This window comes from Phycodurus eques, chromosome 7 (assembly GCF_024500275.1).
Source record: "Phycodurus eques isolate BA_2022a chromosome 7, UOR_Pequ_1.1, whole genome shotgun sequence".
Lineage (NCBI taxonomy): Eukaryota > Metazoa > Chordata > Actinopteri > Syngnathiformes > Syngnathidae > Phycodurus > Phycodurus eques.
Genome location: NC_084531.1, coordinates 17,647,022 through 17,667,501, shown reverse-complemented (window position 1 = coordinate 17,667,501; position 20,480 = coordinate 17,647,022). Strand labels below are relative to the sequence as shown.

Sequence of the window (20,480 nt, the reverse complement as noted above, 5' to 3'; positions counted from 1 at the left end):
GCCTGTATCAGGGGGTTCGATACCCCGAAGCACCCCCTCAGGACTCTCAGACGGACACGGTCGAACACCTTCTCCAAGTCCACAAAACACATGTAGACTGGTTGGGCAAACTCCCGTGCACCCTTGAGGACCCTGCCGAGGGTGTAGAGCTGGTCCACTGTTCCACGACCATCCATCCATCCATCCATTTTCTGAGCCGCTTATCCTCACTCGGGTCGCGGGCATGCTGGAGCCTATCCCAGCTGTCATTGGGCAGGAGGCGGGGTACAAACCTGAACTGGTTGCCAGCCAATCGCAGGGCACATACAAACAGACAACCATTCGCACTCACAGTCACACCGACGGGCAATTTAGAGTCTCCAATTTATGCATGTTTTTTGGGATGTGGGAGGAAACCGGAGTGCCCGGAGAAAACCCACGCAGGCACGGGGAGAACATGTAAACTCCACACAGTCGGGACCGGGGATTGAACCCGGGTCCTCAGAACTGTGAGGCTGACGCTCTAACCAGTCGTCCACCGTGCCGCCTGTTCCACGACCTGGACCTGTCATTTGATCCGTAATACGATGTCCGACATACTTGACTTTACTGCAGACTGTGATGTCATTATTCAACAATGTAAAGTCGGGAAAATGTAGCTGTTTATCCTCTTTGTTTCTACAGATAATTACAACTTTTTAGCAGTATTATATTTTATATCACAATGCACACCATACTCTGAACATATAGTAATAGCCTCGGACGTGGTCAAGGATGACGCAGTCGCTGATGCACTTCAGTCGCTTTACTACCACGAGCGGTAACAGAATGGACATTCATACAAGAACTGTTATGAGCTACAACTTCATGCCCAAGCATTCCACACACAGACTCCCTGGCTTGGACCAACGTTCAAGCTTGAATATCCCTTTCCTCTTTCATCGCTTGCTGTTGTCAGAACCGCCAATCTACAGGCCCGGCCGGACTCAAACGTTCAGATATTACAATACATTCAAGACATGACAGGCCTATATGGTTCTCCAACACATTTCCAGGAAAGCTCCCAGTTATGTTTTAATGTAAAGTCCAGAGACACGCTGTTTTAAAAAAAAAGATGAACACTTAACTAGCCGCTCATCAACATTGAGGTACTAATTTATTAATTTACAATATTAAACATCCCTGTTCTGAAGAAAGTCACTGATGCTGTAGTGGTACATTTTTCTGACTGGCGCCCAGTTCAGGTTGTAGCCTTTCGCCCGAAGTCAACTGGGATAGGCTCCAGCACTTTGCGACCCTCAACAGGATAAGAGCTGGAGAGAATGAATTGATGGATCACGGATTCTCTGAAGAGACAAAATGTTCGTGAGTCCAATTTTAGGGCAAAATTTACCCAAAATAGCAAGTGAGAGTCGCTGAGTTGAAGTAAAAGGAAAAAGCGCCATATATTGTAAACTTAAATTATCAATACACATTGTCTAGGGTAATTATTTTTCCACAGAGAGCATAAGGCGGAAATAACGTTAATAAAAAAAAAACTAAAAACAAAACGAAACTACTTATTTTGACGTCATCACACTGCGCCCATCAGCGGGACCATCGCGGCTTTTGAAACAATTGGCCGTGCAGCTTTATCGAACGATCACTTTTACAGCTTTTTTTCGTCTTTACTCAGAAGTCTGACATGATCGATATGATCGAGAAGGAGGACCCGGTTATCACCGAGGAAGAGGCGGCCCAGTATGACCGCCAGATCCGACTTTGGGGTTTGGATGCTCAGAAGAGGTGGGTTAGCTGGTCATGCTAATGCTACTCTAGTCACAGGTGCTCTGTTTTCCACTTCGTTGTCCATATAAATTAATTAATCTGCAATTAATGTCATTAATGTGCGTTTTGGTTGTAGACTGCGTGGGTCCCGGGTTCTCCTGGCAGGTTTAGGTGGCCTGGGGGCAGAAGTGGGCAAGAACTTAATCTTGGCTGGAGTGAAAGGACTCACTTTGCTGGATCATGAGAAGGTAAACAACCTAAATATCACAAACATTTCACAATTATTCAAACTGACATTTTTTTTGACGAACAAGGCATGAGTAAATAATGGTAATTATGTCCACTGGATTGCGCTTGTTGCAAATCTATTTTCAGTTGTAGTAAAGGTTGTTGTGCAGTGTTTGTCAAACTTTTTACACCAAATACCACAGAAATTTTTTTTGTTGTTTTATTCCTAAAAAGTATATTTAAGTCACTACAACATTATGCACAGTTTGAATATTAACACTGATTAAATTTATGAGGGAAACAAACTACTTAAATTATGATTTAATTAAAATGAATTGCACAAAAAGGTGAATTAAAAAGTGTTCCTAAATAAATCTTTGAAAAAAGAAAATACGATAAGATTTAATGCAAATGTATTGTTGTACTTAAAACTTAAATACAACTGAATTGCACCATACTGGATTTGAAAAAATGTTTAAGCCACTCTCACATTCACATTTTGAACATTTAATTAAGTGATTCTGTTGTATACCACAAGTGGTGCGTGTACCACACTTAATCACTGTTGTAGTGTATTTTAGGCTGATTCGATGACATTGCAGTTAAGTCTTCAATTCCTCCAAAGTCAAAACATTTTTAATGGTTAACTTATTTGTAGACTTGTATGAAAGTTATAAATGTTAAAATGTTACTTCAAACCTTACCTGTGCAGTTAATATTTTTATGACAATGGTTATTTAAACAAAAAAAAAAACAATATTAAAATTTTTTGGTATATGGGAAATGGTTTTGAAGGAAGAACAACTGGAAGTCAACCAGTGTATTTTGGAGATTCTACTGTGTCCTGTCTCAAAGAATGCAACATGGTTCTCGTAGTTCCAATGGTTGATGTTTCGCATGTTTGTCTCACCAGGTGACTGAGGAGTCATGTCGCGCTCAGTTTCTTGTCCCGGTGAGCGAGCGGGGCCGGAATAGGGCTGAGGCGTCCCTGGAGCGCGCCCAGAACCTCAACCCTATGGTGGAGGTGCTCGCTGACACGGGCAAAATAGAAGACAAACCTGACACTTTCTTCCTGCAGTTTAATGCGGTGAGTGTGCGTGAAGTACAGTAGTAGTTGGATGTACCGCCAGTTTATCGCTGGGATACGTTCCAAACAAAATACCCTCTAACAAAATGATGTTAAACCTTAAGTCTTCATCAATAGTTTGTTTTTAGGAAACAAAGAATTCATACAAGTGCAATAATAACAGTTTTAAGTTGAAAAGTCAGAATTAATATGCTATAAAAACACCAATTGAAAATCTTTTGTTTTTAGCAAAGTGCCACATCTCTTCTACTCGGGGAAAAAAAAATACATGTACAGTAACACCCTATGTTTTTTTTTTGTCACAAAACCTTTGTGACCTTTACACTAGTTAGAGAATCATTTTTTTGCTCTCAGGTTTGTCTGACGGGCTGCTCCAGAGATGTGATGGTGCGTGTGGACCAGCTTTGCTCGCAGCATGACATCCTGGTCTTCTGCGGCGATGTCCACGGTTACTATGGTTACATGTTTTGCAACCTCGGACCCGAGCACAACTACGTGGAGTGAGTCTGAACTCGAATTATGAGTGAAAAGCACTCTGCTATGGGCTTTGCTTTGTTGTTCAGGGAAAAACCCAAAGTGGTGAAGAAGTCCTCGGGGGACTCCAACGATGGTCCCGACGCCAAGAAGGTCAAAGTGGACCCCAACGAGACCACCATGGTGAAAAAGGTTAGAGGGGACTGCCTGTACTCCCCACCTATATATATAATAAATAAGCAATTGCATTTTGTGTGATGAAAAATACTTAAGATGGTGTAACATTATTCTTTATTAAAAAAATCTGAGAACTCATATAAATGCTAATAAAAAATAAAGAAAGAAATGGAATCCAGTGGACCCCCGCTATTCATGGGGGATAGGGATTGGGCCAGACCGCAAATAGCGAAAATCATTGGATAATTGACGGCCATCATAATTGCATTGAAAAAAACAAGCCGACTCAAAAGACAGTTTTATTCATCAGTCTGTCAGGAATCAGCAATTTCTGCCCGCTCTGCCCCCTCTACCTTTTCTGTCATCTGCCCACCTGAACTCTGACACCCCACAAACATGCACACTCACACATACGTGCACCAGACTCAGGGTCACACCAGCCTCTGACCTTGACTATGTTGCACACATCACCTGATCTTTGATATTTGCACATTCAATTCATACTTTTTATACTGTATATACCATAGTTTTATTTAGCTTTTTATATTGTTATTATTTGCACTGTTTTTTGGTTACACCACAGGCCCTTGAGTACCGTAATTTCAGTCCTCTGTATGTGTTACGCATATTAAAGAATTGACAATAAACACACCTTGAACAAAGAAAAAAAAAACAACAACAGAAAAACAAAATCCATCCATCCATTTTCTGAACCGCTTCTCCTCACTAGGGTCAGGGGTGTGCTGGAGCCTATCCCAGCTATCATCGGGCAGGAGGCGGGGTACACCCTGAACTGGTTGCCAGCCAATCGCAGGGCACATACAAACAAACAACCAGTCGCACTCACATTCACACCTAAGGGAAATTTAGAGTTGTCAATTAACTTACCATGCATGTTTTGGGGATGTGGGAGGAAACCGGAGTGCCCGGAGAAAAGCTATGCAGGCACAGGGAGAACATGCAAACTCACTACAGGTGGGGCCGGGCATTGAACCCCGGTCCTCAGAACTGTGAGGCAGACGCTCTAACCAGTCGTACCACTGTGCCGCCAAAACAAAATCTTACAATTATAATATAAATTGGTGTTTTTGTTAGTGAAAAAGTAAAAAAAACTTTTTCCTAAAAACACGAACACAGCATGATCATGTTTTTGTGCATTAAACTGTAAAAAGCTTGTATTTCTTTCTTTTGCAATTGTACAGTGTTTGAATGAATCCACCAACTCTGTGATGACATGATTTTGTTTGAACCAGACGTCTAGGTTCTGCAGGCTGAAGGAGGCCCTGGAGGTGGACTGGAGCAGCGACAAGGCTAAAGCCGCCCTCAAGCGGACGCCTGTCGACTACTTCATGCTTCACGGTACTCTCCCTTCATCGTTACATGAGGGGACAAACCCTTCAGTCAGAGACACAAGACAGCCAATCACATTTTTATCTTTTGAAAAGTATGAACATTTGCTGTATGTCGATATTTAATTTGAATGACAATCAACGGTTCTTAGTGCTGCTTAAGTTCCGAACGGACAAGGGCAGAGACCCAGACCCACAATGCTTTGCAGAGGACAGCCAGCTGCTGAGTCAGATCCGCCAAGACGTCCTGGAGACACTGGCGGTGAGTGGCGACCTGCTCAACGACGACTTTATCAGGTACAGTACTTGCCGGTTAGGCCATGTCTCTTCCTGTTTGTGTCGATACTCACCTTGTCCTGGTGTGTCCTCCTCAGTTTCTGCTTCTCAGAGATGTCGCCGGTGTGCGCCGTGGTGGGCGGTGTGCTCGGACAGGAAATTGTTAAGGTAAGCGCACATGCAGGTTTGACCTTGAATGCTAAACTAGCCCTAACACTAATCTATCCTTTAATTCACCCTAAAAGCTAAACAAAGCCTAACAGTAAACTAGCCTGAACCCTAAATTAACACAAAACTGATCCTTACCCTAACCCAACCCTAAACTCTAACCCTCAATGTGTTTGTTGTTGTCCAGGCTCTGTCCCAGAGAGACGCTCCACATCGCAACTTCTTTTTCTTTGATGGCCGCAAAGGAAATGGCATGGTGGACTATTTTGGACCAAACTGAGTTCGTGCTGATGGAGCTCGCTCTACCATCCGTTCATCCATCTTGCATAGCATTTGTTTATTTACGGTATAACCTCACCACCCACACGCTATTCTCCTGACTTTTGACATTTTCTTACTTTTATTAAAAAAAAAAAATGATGCAGAAAAGCATTTTGACGTTTGTGTTAAGATTTAAATATGTTTTAAATGAGTGTGAGAATACCTTGTTTATTTAATTAGCAGGACCACTCAACCAATATCCCAAATATTTGACCAATTGTTTGTTTCAAAAGTCCACTTGCATCTGGGCCATAGTGGGGCACTGACACACCAGATCATACTGTATATACTATACTATATACTACAAATACTGTATATTTAGTTAGACTGCCCATGCATGCACACAAAAGGACCAGTCAAAATGTATCCTCCCACACATACGAATTTGGGCTCATCAAATATCCAAACAACACTTCCCACCCCAAGTATCATCATGTGTGTTTATTTTATATTTATATAAGAGGTGTAAATAACATGAAAACCAGAGAGATGCCTATAGGTAAAAAACAAACTGAAACTTTTGATGTTACTCACTGTTTCAATACCTTTGGACGGGAGTGTTTGTAAATACAAAAAGAAACCAATACTTTTTTCCAATTCACTTTATTATATAAAAGAACAAAGTAGAAAATCAGACTGCATCTCAATGAATTACAATACAGTGAAACCCAGCATTGAGGGAACTTATCCTCTGTTATTTGCAGTTTGGTGCTCAAGCCAAAACCATGTCTAATAAAAATATTGATTTGGAGCCATCTTTTGACATCTGGTGCAAAGGAACTATTTGCTAAAGTGAGGCTAGAAGCTTAATTTAGTCAGGCCATATCCTTGCTGCCATCTATAAGCAATTACAAACCTCTTTGGGTGGGTGTCAATTACTTGTAGATTTTTGCTATTCACGGCAAGGTCCTTTCACTGTATGCTAGAAAAGTTCATTTATTTCATTAGTTCAATTCAAAAAGGGAAAAAAATACATCCACTATATAATTTCTCACAGAATTTCTTATCCATCCATCCATTTTCGATAGCATTATCCTCAGTAGGGTCACGGGTGAGCCGGAGCCTATTCCAGCTGACTGGACGAGAGGCAGGGTATACCCTGTACTGGTCGCCAGACAATCAAATACAAGAATTACCGTGTATGGGCAATTTAGAGTCTTCTATGAGTCTAACATTCACGTTTTTGGACTGTGAGAGGAAGCCAGAGTACACAAGGCTACAGCCCAGATTTGAACACTGAACCTTTGAACTTTGAAGCAGACGTGCTAACTACTAATCCACTGTGCTACCACCTATAATTATGAAAATTCTAAATAAAAAAATCATGAAACAGGAAACCCTTATAAGGGTAATTTCCACGATATGAATCGAACTACGGAAACAAATGGAAGTTTTCCACCATATTCAAATTCAGTGATTCCCAACCACTGCGGCGGCACATCAGTGTGATATGAGTGATCAAGTGTGGTGCAAGGAGAAATCCATCCATCCATTTTGTGAGCCGCTTCTCCTCACTAGGGTCGCTGGCGTGCTGGAGCCTATCCCAGCTATCATCGGGCAGAAGGCGGGGTACACCCTGAACTGGTTCCCAGCCAATCGCAGGGCACATACAAACAAACAACCATCCGCACTCACATTCACACCTACGGGCAATTTAGAGTCTCCAATTAATGCATGTTTTTGGGATGTGGCAGGAAACCCATGCAGGCACGGGGAGAACATGCAAACTCCACAGAGGCGGGGCTGGGGATTGAACCCGGGTCCTCAGAACTGTGAGGCTGACGCTCAAACCAGTTGTCCACTGTGCCGCCAGGAGAAATCCAATTTAACTTAATTGGTCTGAAATGTATTGTCTATTTACTACAAATAATGTATCTTTGTTCTTATATCGAAGCTAGTGACGTATAATGACAGGCAGAAAAATTAAATGCGCTTACACTATTGCCACACATTATTACAGTATGCAGGAACTCTCCCTCCGCTACATTACATATTTTTCAGTTAAACATAGTGGTGCCTGGATGAGTTTTTCGCGATACGAGACGTCGTTTGGCTGAGTTCTTTTGTCCTGAGTTACGAGCAAAAATTTAAGGTACACGAGCGCTTCAGACCCCCACCCACTAGTTGGTGGCAGCAAACTTCACAACATCCGGCCACCATCAACTCACATTGGTTTCGTTACTGTGGAATGACTATATCAGTTGGTGGCGGTAATGTGCCACTAACCACCAATAAACACCACAGAAGAAGAAGCAAGGCTAATACATAAGGTACAGTTGTGTTTTGTGCTCGCATTTTCCTTTTATTTTTGCCCGAGTCCCTTTTTTCGAACTACGTCTCCTAAGAAAGTGAGTGCTGAGAAGGAGAAGCAGATCATGACCATGAAAGTAAATCATGAAGTCTTAGACAAACCTTTTACACTCATTTGCTGGAGCAGACCTCAGTCACTTCAACAGGTATGTTTAAAGGCAGTCAGGGCTGATTTGAGAAACCTGCATTCAGTCCATCATCAGGCGTGGTAAAGCAGAGGAGTACCTCAAAACTTTTGGCAAAATGATAGCCTCCGAAAGATACATCTCCAAGCAAGTCTTCAACTTTGACGAGACAAGGAGGCTTCAACTAAAAAGGAAATATTTTCATTGTTATTTTTTTTACAATTTCTATAATACATTTTTACGCTTGCATTTTTTGGGGTGTTTCAATGCATTTACAATGTGCTTAGAAAGTGTTTTTTTAATAAGCTTCAATGTGTTTAAAATAAGTATTAGAATAGGGATTCACTATACAGTGGTGTCTTGAGATATGTTTAATTTGTTCCATGACCATACTCCAAACTGCAAACATGAGTCTAAAGTTATCTCTCCATTGAAATGAACAGAAATGGCATTAAATTGTCCCAGCCTCTCCAGAAAAAAAACTTTGTTTTTTTAAATAAGGAATATTACATACAATACAGTTTAAAGCCTTTAAAAAAAAAAAAAAAATGTATTCACTATCTCAAATTGCTGCTTGTTGTGAAGTGAGCTGAGTTGAGTTCACTGCCCCCATAGAGCACTCATGTAAATTTTTTGCTCGCAAGTCAAAGCAAAAATTTGGCACAACGACGGCTTGTATCCGAAAATCTCCTAAATCGGGTCTCTCGTATCTCAGGCACTACTGTGTATACTTTTTGTGACATTTCTATGTGGTTGTGTGCTCTGAGATTATTCTAATTTGAAATATGTGCCTTGGCGCAAAGGTTGGGGAAACAACTGTTGTAATTTATTGAGATGCACCTCAAAATATAAAACAGTTACATAATTTTTGTGTGTGTATTAATGGAATTCTTACAGCAGACGACATAGTCGAGGTTTTCACGCGTGTTCCTGAGCCAGCAGGAAATCACTCACCAATTGTGCTCAACGGTTGAAATGCAAGGATGATGCTTAATTAGCGTTTGGTCATATTCATAATCAACAGGCACCTGAGGGCTTTGTTTTTTTGCCCACTTCAATGTGAAGTTCAGCAGGACAACATGATACACAAAAAAAGTCCCCTTTTTCCAACCCAGGTTGGTTTGGTCCCAGCGACAGTGACTCACTTGCGTCGGCTGAAGATGCTCTTCTTGCCCGAGTTCTTGTCAGCGGCGCTGAGGCCGATGAGCAGCCGAGCCTTTTCGTCCTCCTCCTGCTGCTGTAGGCCCGAGTCCGCCTTGCTGTCCGACGTCTTCCCCCGTGGGTCGGAGCCGGCGCCGGCCGGCTTGAGGCGTAGCTTCTCCTTGATCATCTGACATGGAGGAAGGCGATGAGGATGCGTTAAAATGCTTTTGGAAAATGCTCTAGGAGCACTCTGCGATATGGACTTGACCGGCTAGCTGCCATGTCTGTCACTTGTGATGTAATGTTTTAATGTTGATACTGCTTTTACTTTAGTAGGCATCTACTTTCTGTCCCCCCTCCCCATTTCCACTGAATTATTACAAGCAGCTTTTTGTTACCAAAAGGACTTGGATCTGGGTCTATACTGATACGTTTGCTACTCGCCTTTGTAGCTAGTTTGCCATTGCTGTACCTGTGCGACCAGAGCCTTGCGACTGTCTCTCTTCACGGCCATGGCGAAGTCCAACCACGTCCAGGTGTTGTTGTGGTACTCCAAGCACGGCAGCACCAGGTTCAGGTCCTTCCAGTCCACGCTGCTCTTCTCTCCCTGAGGAAGATCATCAGTTACATTAGCTCACACGTGCTTTGTTTAGTGGTAGAAAAATGGCTTTTAGACGAGGAGCCTTAAAGAGACTGGGGCATAAACTAGGGGTAGGCAATCAGCAAAATTTCCTTGATTGATAAATTGTGCAATTAAATGTATTTAAATAAAGCAAAAAAATATACTGTATATAAAATGCATTTACGATAAAATGTAACACACATTTAATTTGACTAATGATAACTAATTTCTGAAAAACAAAATTACATTTGTAATTTTTTTTGTTCCCCAACATTTAACTATTTCTCTTCTCTATCTACAATAACATTAAATAAAACTAATTTTACAAAATTGTATAGATACATATATAGCGGGACCTTGATTTAACTGACTAATAAGGGGAGGGGCGGCACGGTGGACGACTGGTTAGAGCATCAGCCTCACAGTTCTGAGGACCCGGGTTCAATCCCCGGCCCCGACTGTGTGGAATTTGCATGTTCTCCCCGTGCCTGCGTGGGTTTTCTCCGGGCACCCCGGTTTCCTCCCACATCCCAAAAAACATGCATAAATTGGAGACTCTAAATTGCCCGTAGGTGTGCATGTGAGTGCAAATGGTTGTCTGTTTGTATGTGCCCTGCGATTGGCTGGCAACCAGTTCAGGGTGTACCCCGCCTCCTGCCCGATGACAGCTGGGATAGTCTCCAGCACGCCCGCGACCCTAGTGAGGATAAGCGGCTCAGAAAATGGATGGATGGATAAGGGGAGGGGTTGTCCATTAAAGCAATTTGTCCATTAATTTGTAGCACTTTTTTTCATGGCCCAAAAACAACCAGTACAGTACAAATTATGTAAATGTGAAAAATGTCTGAAAATGTTTGAAAGGTTTTAAAGTTGACCTATACTTACCTTTAAACATTGTTGTGATGGTTTAAAACTACCGTGAAAGTGCAGTGCTTGGTAGAGGGGATATAATGGCGTGCAGCTGGTGGAAGAAAGTTGTTGTGGGAGCGAGTCAGGGTCGCTTTCACGAGCTGCGAGGTTAGCACACTTGGATTTCTCACCTCCGTTATGATTGGATGCCATAGTGAAGGGCTTGACAAAAAACAACTGCCTGCGTGTACTGTGCCAAAATCAATATAGCATGTTTGAGAAACGTATACACGACGAGCGCCCAAGTAAACAACATCGGCTGTTCCCAGAAATACGGGTACCAGTCTCTGTCTATTGATTGTGCCAGTAAACAACAGCGGCCAATTCTGGAACTAACAGACTTTGTCCGCTGCAAAGGGGGCGTTTTGAGTACCAACCGGACACTATTCTCAGTTAAATCCCAAGTCCGTTGGTTCCGGGTATATGAAGGCTCCACTGTATACAGAGAAAATGTATATAATTATTATTTTTTTGTTCAAAATAAGGACACTATTTAAAATAATCAAACTATGAATTTTAATTAAAAAAAACAATGAATATTCTGTAGCCCAACTTCCTACAGTTGACATGTTCAAACTAGTTGAGTTCAAACTGCATCCAATTCGATTTAATCATCCATCCATCCATCCATTTTCTGAGCCGCTTGTCCTCACTCGGGTCGCGGGCGTGCTGGAGCCTATCCCAGCTGTCATCGGGCAGGAGGCGGGGTACACCCTGAACTGGTTGCCAGCCAATCGCAGGGCACATACAAACAAACAACCATATGCACTCACAGTCACACCTACGGGCAATTTAGAGTCTCCAATTAATGCATGTTTTTTGGGATGTGGGAGGAAACCGGAGTGCCCGGAGAAAACCCACACAGGCACGGGGAGAACATGCAAACTCCACACAGGCGGGCCGGGGATTGAACCCGGGTCCTCAGAACTGTGAGGCTGACGCTCTAACCAGTCGTCCACCATGCCGCCTCGATTTAATCAGTTTTACACAATCAATCATTTTACACAATCAATCAACCTTAAACCTATTATTATGCACAGACAACACTACTCACCTTATAGCTGACACAGAGTGGCACTTGTGGAATCTTGATATAGATGAAGGAGTTGTTCATGGCCGCTCGCTCCTTCATCTTGTCAATGTCATCAACAGGATGCTAGTGAGGGAAAGACAGAGCGTCGTTACAATCTGTTAAGGTTAATATAAACACGATCAATTACAAGTATCAATACCTCAAGAGGTTTCCTAAATGACCTCCTGACGCCAGCGCTGCGGTTCATCCCCTGGGTTAGGCCTTTACTGGGGCCCATGGCGCCCATAGTGTCCTCAGAGGACTGACGAGTCTTCACTGGGATACCTGATGTGTGGAGGGTAGAGATAAAATGCTATGAAAATTACACATCACAATTATCATGAACAAAATAATCACAATTATCATGTGTAAAAAAAAAAAATATATATATATATATATATATATAAATATACAACAATGTATATATATATATATATATATATATATATATATACATTGTTGTATATTTTGCATACATTTTATTTTTGAATGCACAAAATGTAAAATCTGCAACCCTATGTACTATTTGACATTAGAAAACGTAAACGGCGAACACTGGACTACCCTTTACCATACAATTCGAGCCTTTCGCTTATTTCAGTCTATTCATATATTAGCATGAAAGCTGGGAAAGAAAACAAAAAAATAGGACTACGGAAATGTTTTTTTACACCGTCTTAAAGTAATTGACAAAAAATATAAACAGCAAAAACAAAAATGAAATTTCACGCATTTAAAACGTCACAAAATGAACAATGACTAGGATGACTTGTTTAATAGTGGTAGGACTACATTGTGTCTTGAGATAAGAGTTTAATTCCTTCCATAACCGTGCTCTTCTCTCAAAACACTCATATCTTAAAGCATATTTCCCCATTAAAATCAGTGGAAATGCAATTCATCCATTCCAGTCATTCCAAAAAAAACCCACCACTATTTTAAAATTGTTTTTAATAGAGAATAGTAGCAAAAACATGATGGATTAAAATGTAAAGATATTAACTGGTATTATGAAGTGTAATCAAGCCAAAAGACAGACACACACACACTGGTTTCAATTGCGTTCTGTCTTTAAATGTGTTCTCTCAAAAATGTTACTGTACCAAAAATAGCATGTTCCAGATTACAGAGACTTGTGTTTTGTATTCCTCAAAGTTAACACTGCCGCCATGCCGCTCTCTCACTACTCGGTCGACCACTGCCCCCGCCCCCTGCCTCCCACCCTCTCGTGCTTTTGTTGTGAGCAGCAGGTTATGTTTGTCGTCAGCGGTTACGTCCCCAAAAACTTTTGATGTGTATTAATAAGAAAACTTGCACTCAACAGTACTGTATTGTGTACAAACACAGAGTAACAACTTTTACACCTCGACATGACATTCAGTTCCTCTTTAATGAGCCAATCAACTTTTCGGAGTCCTCCTCATCCCCTTCACGTGAATGGCTCTTGTCTTCTGCAGACGTTATCCGAGGTCCGGTCGCGGGGGCAGCAGCTAAAGCAGGGAAGCCCTGACTTCACTCTCCCCAGCCACTTCGTCCAGCTCTTCCGGGGGGATCCCGAGGCGTTCCCAGGGCAGTCAGGAGAGTTTCTCCAGTGTGTCCTGTGCCGTTCACAGGGCATCCTCCCGGTGGGAAGTGCCCGGAACACCTCATCGGGGAAGCATCCGGGGGGCCTCCTAACCAGATGCCCCAGCCACCTCATCTGGCTCCACTTGATGTAGAGGAGCAGCGGCTCGACTCTGAGCCCCTCCCGGATGACCGAGCTTCTCACCCTATCTCTATGGGAGAGCCCGGACACCCTGTGAAGGAAACTCATTTCACCCGCTTGTATCCGGGATCTTGTTCTTGACCAATAAATTGGGAGCTTTACTTTTCGGCTCAGCTCCTTCTTTACCACAACAAATTGATACAGAGTCTGCATCACTGCAGATGCTGCACCGATCCGCCTGTCGCTCTCCTACTCCATTCTTCCCTCACTTGTGTACAAGACCCAGAGATACTTGAACTGCTCCACTTGGGGCAGGATTTCTTCCTTAAGAATCACCTTTTATTGTCATGAACATACATGCATGTACACAAAATTTGTTCTCTGCATTTAACCCATCACAGTGAACACATACACATGTTAGTGGCACACTGGAGCAGGGGGCAGCTGCAGTGCCCGGGGAGCATTTCGGGGTATCAGTGTCTTGCTCAAGGACACCACAGCTGTGAGTCCGGGGGATGTTGGTGGATGGTCCAGTCGGGGTCTTCAACCTAGGTCCCCCACGGTGGCAGGCGATGGTCTTAACCATTGCGCCACGGCTGCCCCGGAGAGGGCACTCTACCCTTCTCCGACTGAGGACCATGGTCTCATATTTGGAGGTGCTGATTTTGATCCCAGCTGCTTCACAATCGGCTGCAAACCACTCCAGTGAGAGCTGAAAATCGCGGCTTGTCGTTACCTGTGGAGCCGATATATCTAAGGATTCCTGGTGGCCTTTGTATCAAAAGTCTAGTCTGCTACCAATACAGTCATATGTTTTGCCTTTACGAACAGTTATCCGGTCGCATAAGTTTATCTTTCCCAACCCTAGTGTAGAGCTGGTCCCCTGTTACACGGCCAGGACGACAACCACACTGGTCCTCCTGAATGTGAGATTCAACTTCCTGACCCTCCTCTCCAGAACCCCAGAATAGACCTTATCAGGGAGGCTGAGAAGTGTGATCCCCCTATAGTTGGAACACAACCTCCGGTGCCCTTCTTAAAAAGGGGGACAACCACCCCATTCTGCCAACCCAGATGAACTGTCCCCGATCTCCATGTGATGTTGCAGAGGCGTGTCAACCAGGACAGCCCTACAATATCCAGAGCCTTCAGGAACTCCGGGCGGATCTCATCCACCCCTGGGGCCTTGCCACCGAGGAGCTTTTTAACCACCTCAGTGACTTCAACCCCAGAGATAGGGGAGTCAGCCGCAGAGTCCCCAGAATTGAGGAGGTCTTGGAAGTATTCGTCCCACGGACTCATAACGTCCCAAAGTGAGGTCAGCAGCACCCCATCCCCACTATACACAGTGTTGATGGTGCACTGCTTTTCCCTCGTGAGACGTCGGATGATGGACCAGAATTTCGTGGAAGCAGTCCGGAAGTCATGTTGCATGGCCTCGCCGAACTCCTCCCACGCCTGGGTTTTTACCTCACCGACCACCAAAACTGCGTTCCGTTAGGCCAGCTGGTACACATCAGCTGCCGCCGGAGTCCTAAAGGCCAGATCGGACTCCTTCAAGCTTGATAGGATCCCTTACTGCTGGTGTCCACCAATGGGTTTGGGGATTGCCGTCACGACAGGCACCAATCCACAACCACAGCTCTGATGGGCCGCCTCAATAATGGAGGCGCAGAACATGGTCCACTCAGACTAAATGTACCCTACCTTACCTGGGACGTGTGCAAAGTTCTGCCGGAGGTGGGAGTTGAAACTCCTTCTGATAGGAGACTCTGCCAGACATTCCCAGCTGACCCTCACAATACGTTTGGGTCTGCCAGGTCGGACTGGCATCGGAGCGAACTCACCATCCGGTGGTGTTCGGCTGACGGCTCCGTCCATCTCTTCAACAGAGTGTCCAAGACATGCGGCCGCAAGTCTGATGACATGACCACAAAGTCAATCATTGAACTGCGGACCAAGGTGTCCTGGTGCCAAGTGCACACGTGGACACCCATATGTCTGAACATGGTGTTCGTTATGGACAGTCCGTGATGAGCACAGAAGTCCAATAAAAGAAGACCGCTCGGGTTCTTATCGGGGGGCCGTTCTTCCCAATCACACCCTTCCAGGTCTTACTGTCATTGGCCACGTGAGTGTGGAAGTCCCCCAACTATGTCTGAATTTCTCGACCTCGCACACCAGCTCAGGCTCTTTGCCTGCCAGAGAGGTAACATTCCACATCCCTAAAGCCAGCTTCTGCAGCAAAGGATTGGACCGCCAATGTCCCCGCCTTTGGCCGCCAGCCAGCTCACACAGACTTCTTTCCCTTGGCCCCTTCCACAAGTGGTGAGCCCATGGGAAGGGGAACCCATGTTGCCTTTTCTAGTTGTGCCCGGCCAGGCTCCTCGGGTGCAGGCCTGGCCACCAGGCGCTTGCCATTGAGCCCCACCTCCAGGCCTGGCCCTAGAGGGGGGCCCCGGTGACACACGGACGGGCCATGGAAAACATGGTTCAATAACTTTTATTGTCATAGGGGGTCTTTGAGCCATACCTTGTCTGGACCCTCACCTAGGACATGTTTGCCATGGGTGACCCTGCCAGGGGCATAAAGCACCAGACAACTTAGCTCCTAGGTACATTGGGACACACAAACCCCTCCACCACGATAAGGCTCCAGGAGGGGTCTCCGTAACTTCTCTGGTGTAAAATGGATCTCTTGCCTATGGCCTCAAAGTGTTTTAAACACTTTTGGCTGGTGTTATTTTTGTGTGTGTATTTTGTTAATTGCTCGGAGTGTGGCTGTGGTGTTTTCCATTGTATACTTGATGGAGGCGATGTGGTTGTTTCAAATACATGTGTAATTCTCTCTCGCTTTAAGGTTAGTTTGACAGTCACCTTCAACTGGTAGTGGCAATCAACAGCTTGAAGCCTCTTTGTTGAAGAATATATACTTCTTATATCAGCCAAGCTGCTGCTTGTTATGAAGTGAGTGGAGCCATCTGCCACCATACAGCACTCGCATGTAAAGTTTGGGCTCGGAAGTCAAAGCAAAAATCGACGGCTTGGCTCTCGAAAAACTCCTAAGTTGGGTCACTTTTGAAGAATATATACTTCTTATATCAGCCAACCTGCTGCTTGTTATGAAGTGAGTGGAGCCATCTGCCACCATACAGCACTCGCATGTAAAGTTTGGGCTTGGAAGTCAAAGTAAAAATCGACGGCTTGGATCTCGAAAAACTCCGAAATTGGGTCACTTGTATCTGAGGTACCACTGTATATTTAAACAATAAAATTAATTGGAGCGTTTTAAATTGTCATTTTAATGAAATTAAAATATTTGACACAATGCAGCAATTTTCTACATACAGATACCTTCCCATTTTAAGAGAAATATCTTTTGATTTCAAGCTGATTTGATTTGAGCTGACAATACAAGTCTCTAACTACGAAATATAAATTGGCTATAATAAAGCTCGAAAAGAACTTTTTGTCTACTCAAGCACTTTTATCCAGTTGTTGGCCATTTCTACTTGAGGCTCCAAACCGAACTGTGTCTGTTATCCGAGGGAGGAAGTCATGGATACCTGCACTTCAGGCATAATTTCCAGTTTTATATCCAGTACAGGAATGAGCGGAGACAGACTCTTGTTGTGGTTTTCTCTGTGGATCCACATTCTTTGATCTTTATGTGAAAACACAAAATACATAAGATACAAATGGAAAAACATACCCGTAGTGACCAGTCGGAACTTGTCCTCCTCGTCAGTCACCTCCTCCTCCTCCACATTCCTCCCTGGGAAGAAGAATCCCATCATCCTCTTGAAGAAGTGGTACATGAGCTGGATGGTGAGAGGCACCACGTTCACCTGAAAACATGAGAGCGTTTTCGTCACCAGTGTGGGCGGAAATCTCCCAGAAATGATGACGATGAGGTCATTTCTGACTTTCTTCACCTCAAAGTGCTCCTTGACAGAGATCCCCCCCACTGGGGGGCGTACTTTGCTGAAAATGCGCAGCGCAAACTGTCGTCCTGATTGACAGGCGCTCTGAGGGCGAAGCACAACCTATTGGATGGAGAAGAAAGTGTGGGGAAAAAAATAATCTGACATTTAGAGCATACTCACACTAGGCCATTCCAATCGTGCTTGAGCCCACTTCACACCTAAAGTTTGTACATTTGACTAGTATGAGTGCTCTGATGCATTATTATTGGCAGTTATTCATGGTATCTGGCACCTTGACAACTCGAAATAAGCCACATGGTCCCAAAAATCCACGGCACATTTGGAAACACATGGCACAATGTACGTGTCATAAAAGCAATACTCTTAAAGCTCTTCCTGCCATTTATGCATGATAACTGCAACCTTGCACAATAGATATAAACAGAACGACTAGAAATAAATCTACAATCAAAATAAAAGCCACTGCCCTGGCACATACATGCGTGCAATATATGCATCATGATTAATGATAACTGTGCAACTGTCACAAATAAGCCCACACATGGGTACAGACACACTTGCATGCATGTCATGAATATTGCAATCCCTCCTCTCGCCAAGAACCTCAACCTTGCACAATAGAAATAAACACAACTAGAAATAAGAGTCCACGCATGGGTCTATGTACAGGTCATGAATAAGGTGATCGCGCTTCTCATCAGTTACAGTGCCGTGAAAACGTAATGGCCCCCTTCTCATAGTCTTATATTTTTGCAGTTTCCCCACTTTGTTTAAGATTATCAAACAAATGTAAATATCAGACAAATAAAACCCAAGTGAACTTAAAAGACTGAAAATCCTAAAGGAGAATGTCCAGCCATCAGTTTGTGACCTCAAGCTGAAGCGCACTTTGGTTCTGCAGCAGGATAACGATCCAAAACACACTAGCAAGTTAACTTCTGAATGGCTTTAAAAAACAAAATGAAGGTTTTAGAATGGACTAGTCAAAGTCCTGACTTTAATCTGATTGAAATGCAGTGGCATGACCTTAAAAATGCTGTTCATGCTCGAAAACCCTCCATTTTTGCTAAATTCAAACAGTGGGCCAAAAAGCTCCATAGAGATTTGAAAGACTCATTGCCAGTTATAGAAATGTTTGATTTCAGTTGTTGCTGCTGCTGAGGGGGCCATTACTTTTTCACACAGGGCCAGGTAAAAAAAAATGTTCCCTTGATAAATGATAAATGAAATCATTTAAAAACAGCATTTTCAGTTCACTTGGGTTATAGTTGTCTGATATTTACATTTGTTTGATGCTCTTCAACATTAAAGTGGGGAAACTGCGCATAAATATAAGAATTTGAGAAGGGGCCAAGACTCTTTCATGGCACTGTAGTCATGATACCCACCACCTTTCACAGAAGAAGTAAAAACAACAACTAGAAATAATCCAGAGTCAAATGGCCTCGTGTGAGTACGTTCTGAACACACACTGAAATGTGTCAGGATGATGATGCTTGTGAATGTGACACTAAAGAACCAGTGGGTGATGTGGACAAACAAGATGGCATCAACACGGACTAACAGACATGAGCATACATACCCTCACACGCTGCAACGTCAAGATTTAATGAGGGAAGAAAGCAATAATTGAACAATTTGAAAAAAATACAAATTTATTCTCATAATATTATGCTTTTATTCTTAAAAAAAAAAAAAAAAAAAAAGGAGAATTTTCTCAAAAAATATGTGATGATACGTTGCAATCATATCAGAGATTAGCAAGAAGCTAAGGTAGAGAAGAGTAATTGATTGAGTATGTTTGTTTTATTGGCTGATAAAAGATACAACCCCAGTTTGAGAACCACTCCTATAACGAGGATTTTGTGGACTTGACAGACATTACCTTGTAGGCTGCATTAGGCAGCAAGTTGTTCATGGTGAACCAGCCTAACTCCAGCAGATGCTCTGCTGTATCGTCAGACTTGTTGAGCTGTGTGGAGAGAGAACATGTCAGTTGCAAAAGCCCAGTTGAAAGACCAGCATTGTTGTCCCTCGGCGATAAACCGATTTTATCGTTTCTTTCAATTTTATTTGTCAGTAGCTGCCGTAGTGCAGCGCACATCCCCACTGATGTGCACAGCTTAGACTAAGAAAATGGCTGTTTGCATGTTTGTCACACTTAAAGGTTTCCAATCATCAAACAAATGTAAATATTAGTCAAAGACAACACAAGTAAACACAAAATGCAGTTTTTAAATGAAAGTTTTTATTATTAGGGGTAGGCGGCACGGTGGACGACAGGTTAGAGCGTCAGCCTCACAGTTCTGAGGACAGGGGTTCAATCCCCGGCCCCGCCCGTGTGGAGTTTGCATGTTCTCCCCGTGCCTGCGTGGGTTTTCTCCGGGCACTCCGGTTTCCTCCCACATCCCAAAAACATGCATGAATTGGAGGTGTGAATGTCAGTGCGAATGGTTGTTTGTTTTTATCTGCCCTGTGATTGGCTGGCGACCGGTTCAGGGTGTACCCCGCCTCCCGCCCGAAGATAGCTAGGGTAGGCTCCAGCAGCCCGTGACCCTAGTGAGGATAAGCAGTAAAGAAAATGGATGGCTGGATTGTTAGGGGAGGAAAAAAAAATACATGGCCCTGTGTGAAAAAGTGACCTTAAAAAGGTGGTTCATGCTCGAAAACCTTCCGATGTGTCTGAATTACAACAATTCTGCAAAGATAAGTGGGCTAAAATTCATCCACAGCGCTGAAAGAGACACATTACCATTTAGGGCAAACACTTGATTGCAGTTGTTTCTGCTAAGGGTGGCCAAACCAGTTATTAGGGTTAGGG

General features: G+C 43.5%; 2 protein-coding genes across 3 annotated transcripts in view; one reads left to right on the top strand and one right to left on the bottom strand.

Annotated features, from left to right (window-relative positions):
* The first annotated feature begins 1,442 nt into the window (after nt 1-1,442).
* Nucleotides 1,443-7,734, top strand: sae1 (SUMO1 activating enzyme subunit 1). The gene is made up of 9 exons (XM_061682717.1): nt 1,443-1,764; nt 1,883-1,994; nt 2,888-3,061; nt 3,416-3,561; nt 3,625-3,727; nt 4,966-5,071; nt 5,214-5,358; nt 5,436-5,505; nt 5,693-7,734. The coding sequence occupies exons 1-9, from the start codon at nt 1,664-1,666 to the stop codon at nt 5,783-5,785; spliced, it is 1,050 nt and encodes a 349-aa protein (XP_061538701.1). The 5' UTR covers nt 1,443-1,663; the 3' UTR covers nt 5,786-7,734.
* A 1,121-nt stretch (nt 7,735-8,855) lies between these two features.
* Nucleotides 8,856-20,480, bottom strand: part of LOC133405596 (bridge-like lipid transfer protein family member 2) — a 40,854-nt gene continuing 29,229 nt past the window's right edge. For both annotated transcript variants that reach the window (XM_061682712.1, XM_061682713.1), the window contains exons 34-40: nt 19,545-19,631; nt 17,648-17,758; nt 17,425-17,560; nt 12,168-12,292; nt 11,990-12,091; nt 9,877-10,011; nt 8,856-9,591 (exon numbers count right to left, since the gene is read on the bottom strand). In XM_061682712.1, the coding sequence (XP_061538696.1) occupies nt 9,403-9,591; nt 9,877-10,011; nt 11,990-12,091; nt 12,168-12,292; nt 17,425-17,560; nt 17,648-17,758; nt 19,545-19,631 (885 nt within the window). In that variant the 3' untranslated portion in view covers nt 8,856-9,402. The remainder of the gene's footprint in view (nt 9,592-9,876; nt 10,012-11,989; nt 12,092-12,167; nt 12,293-17,424; nt 17,561-17,647; nt 17,759-19,544; nt 19,632-20,480) is intronic.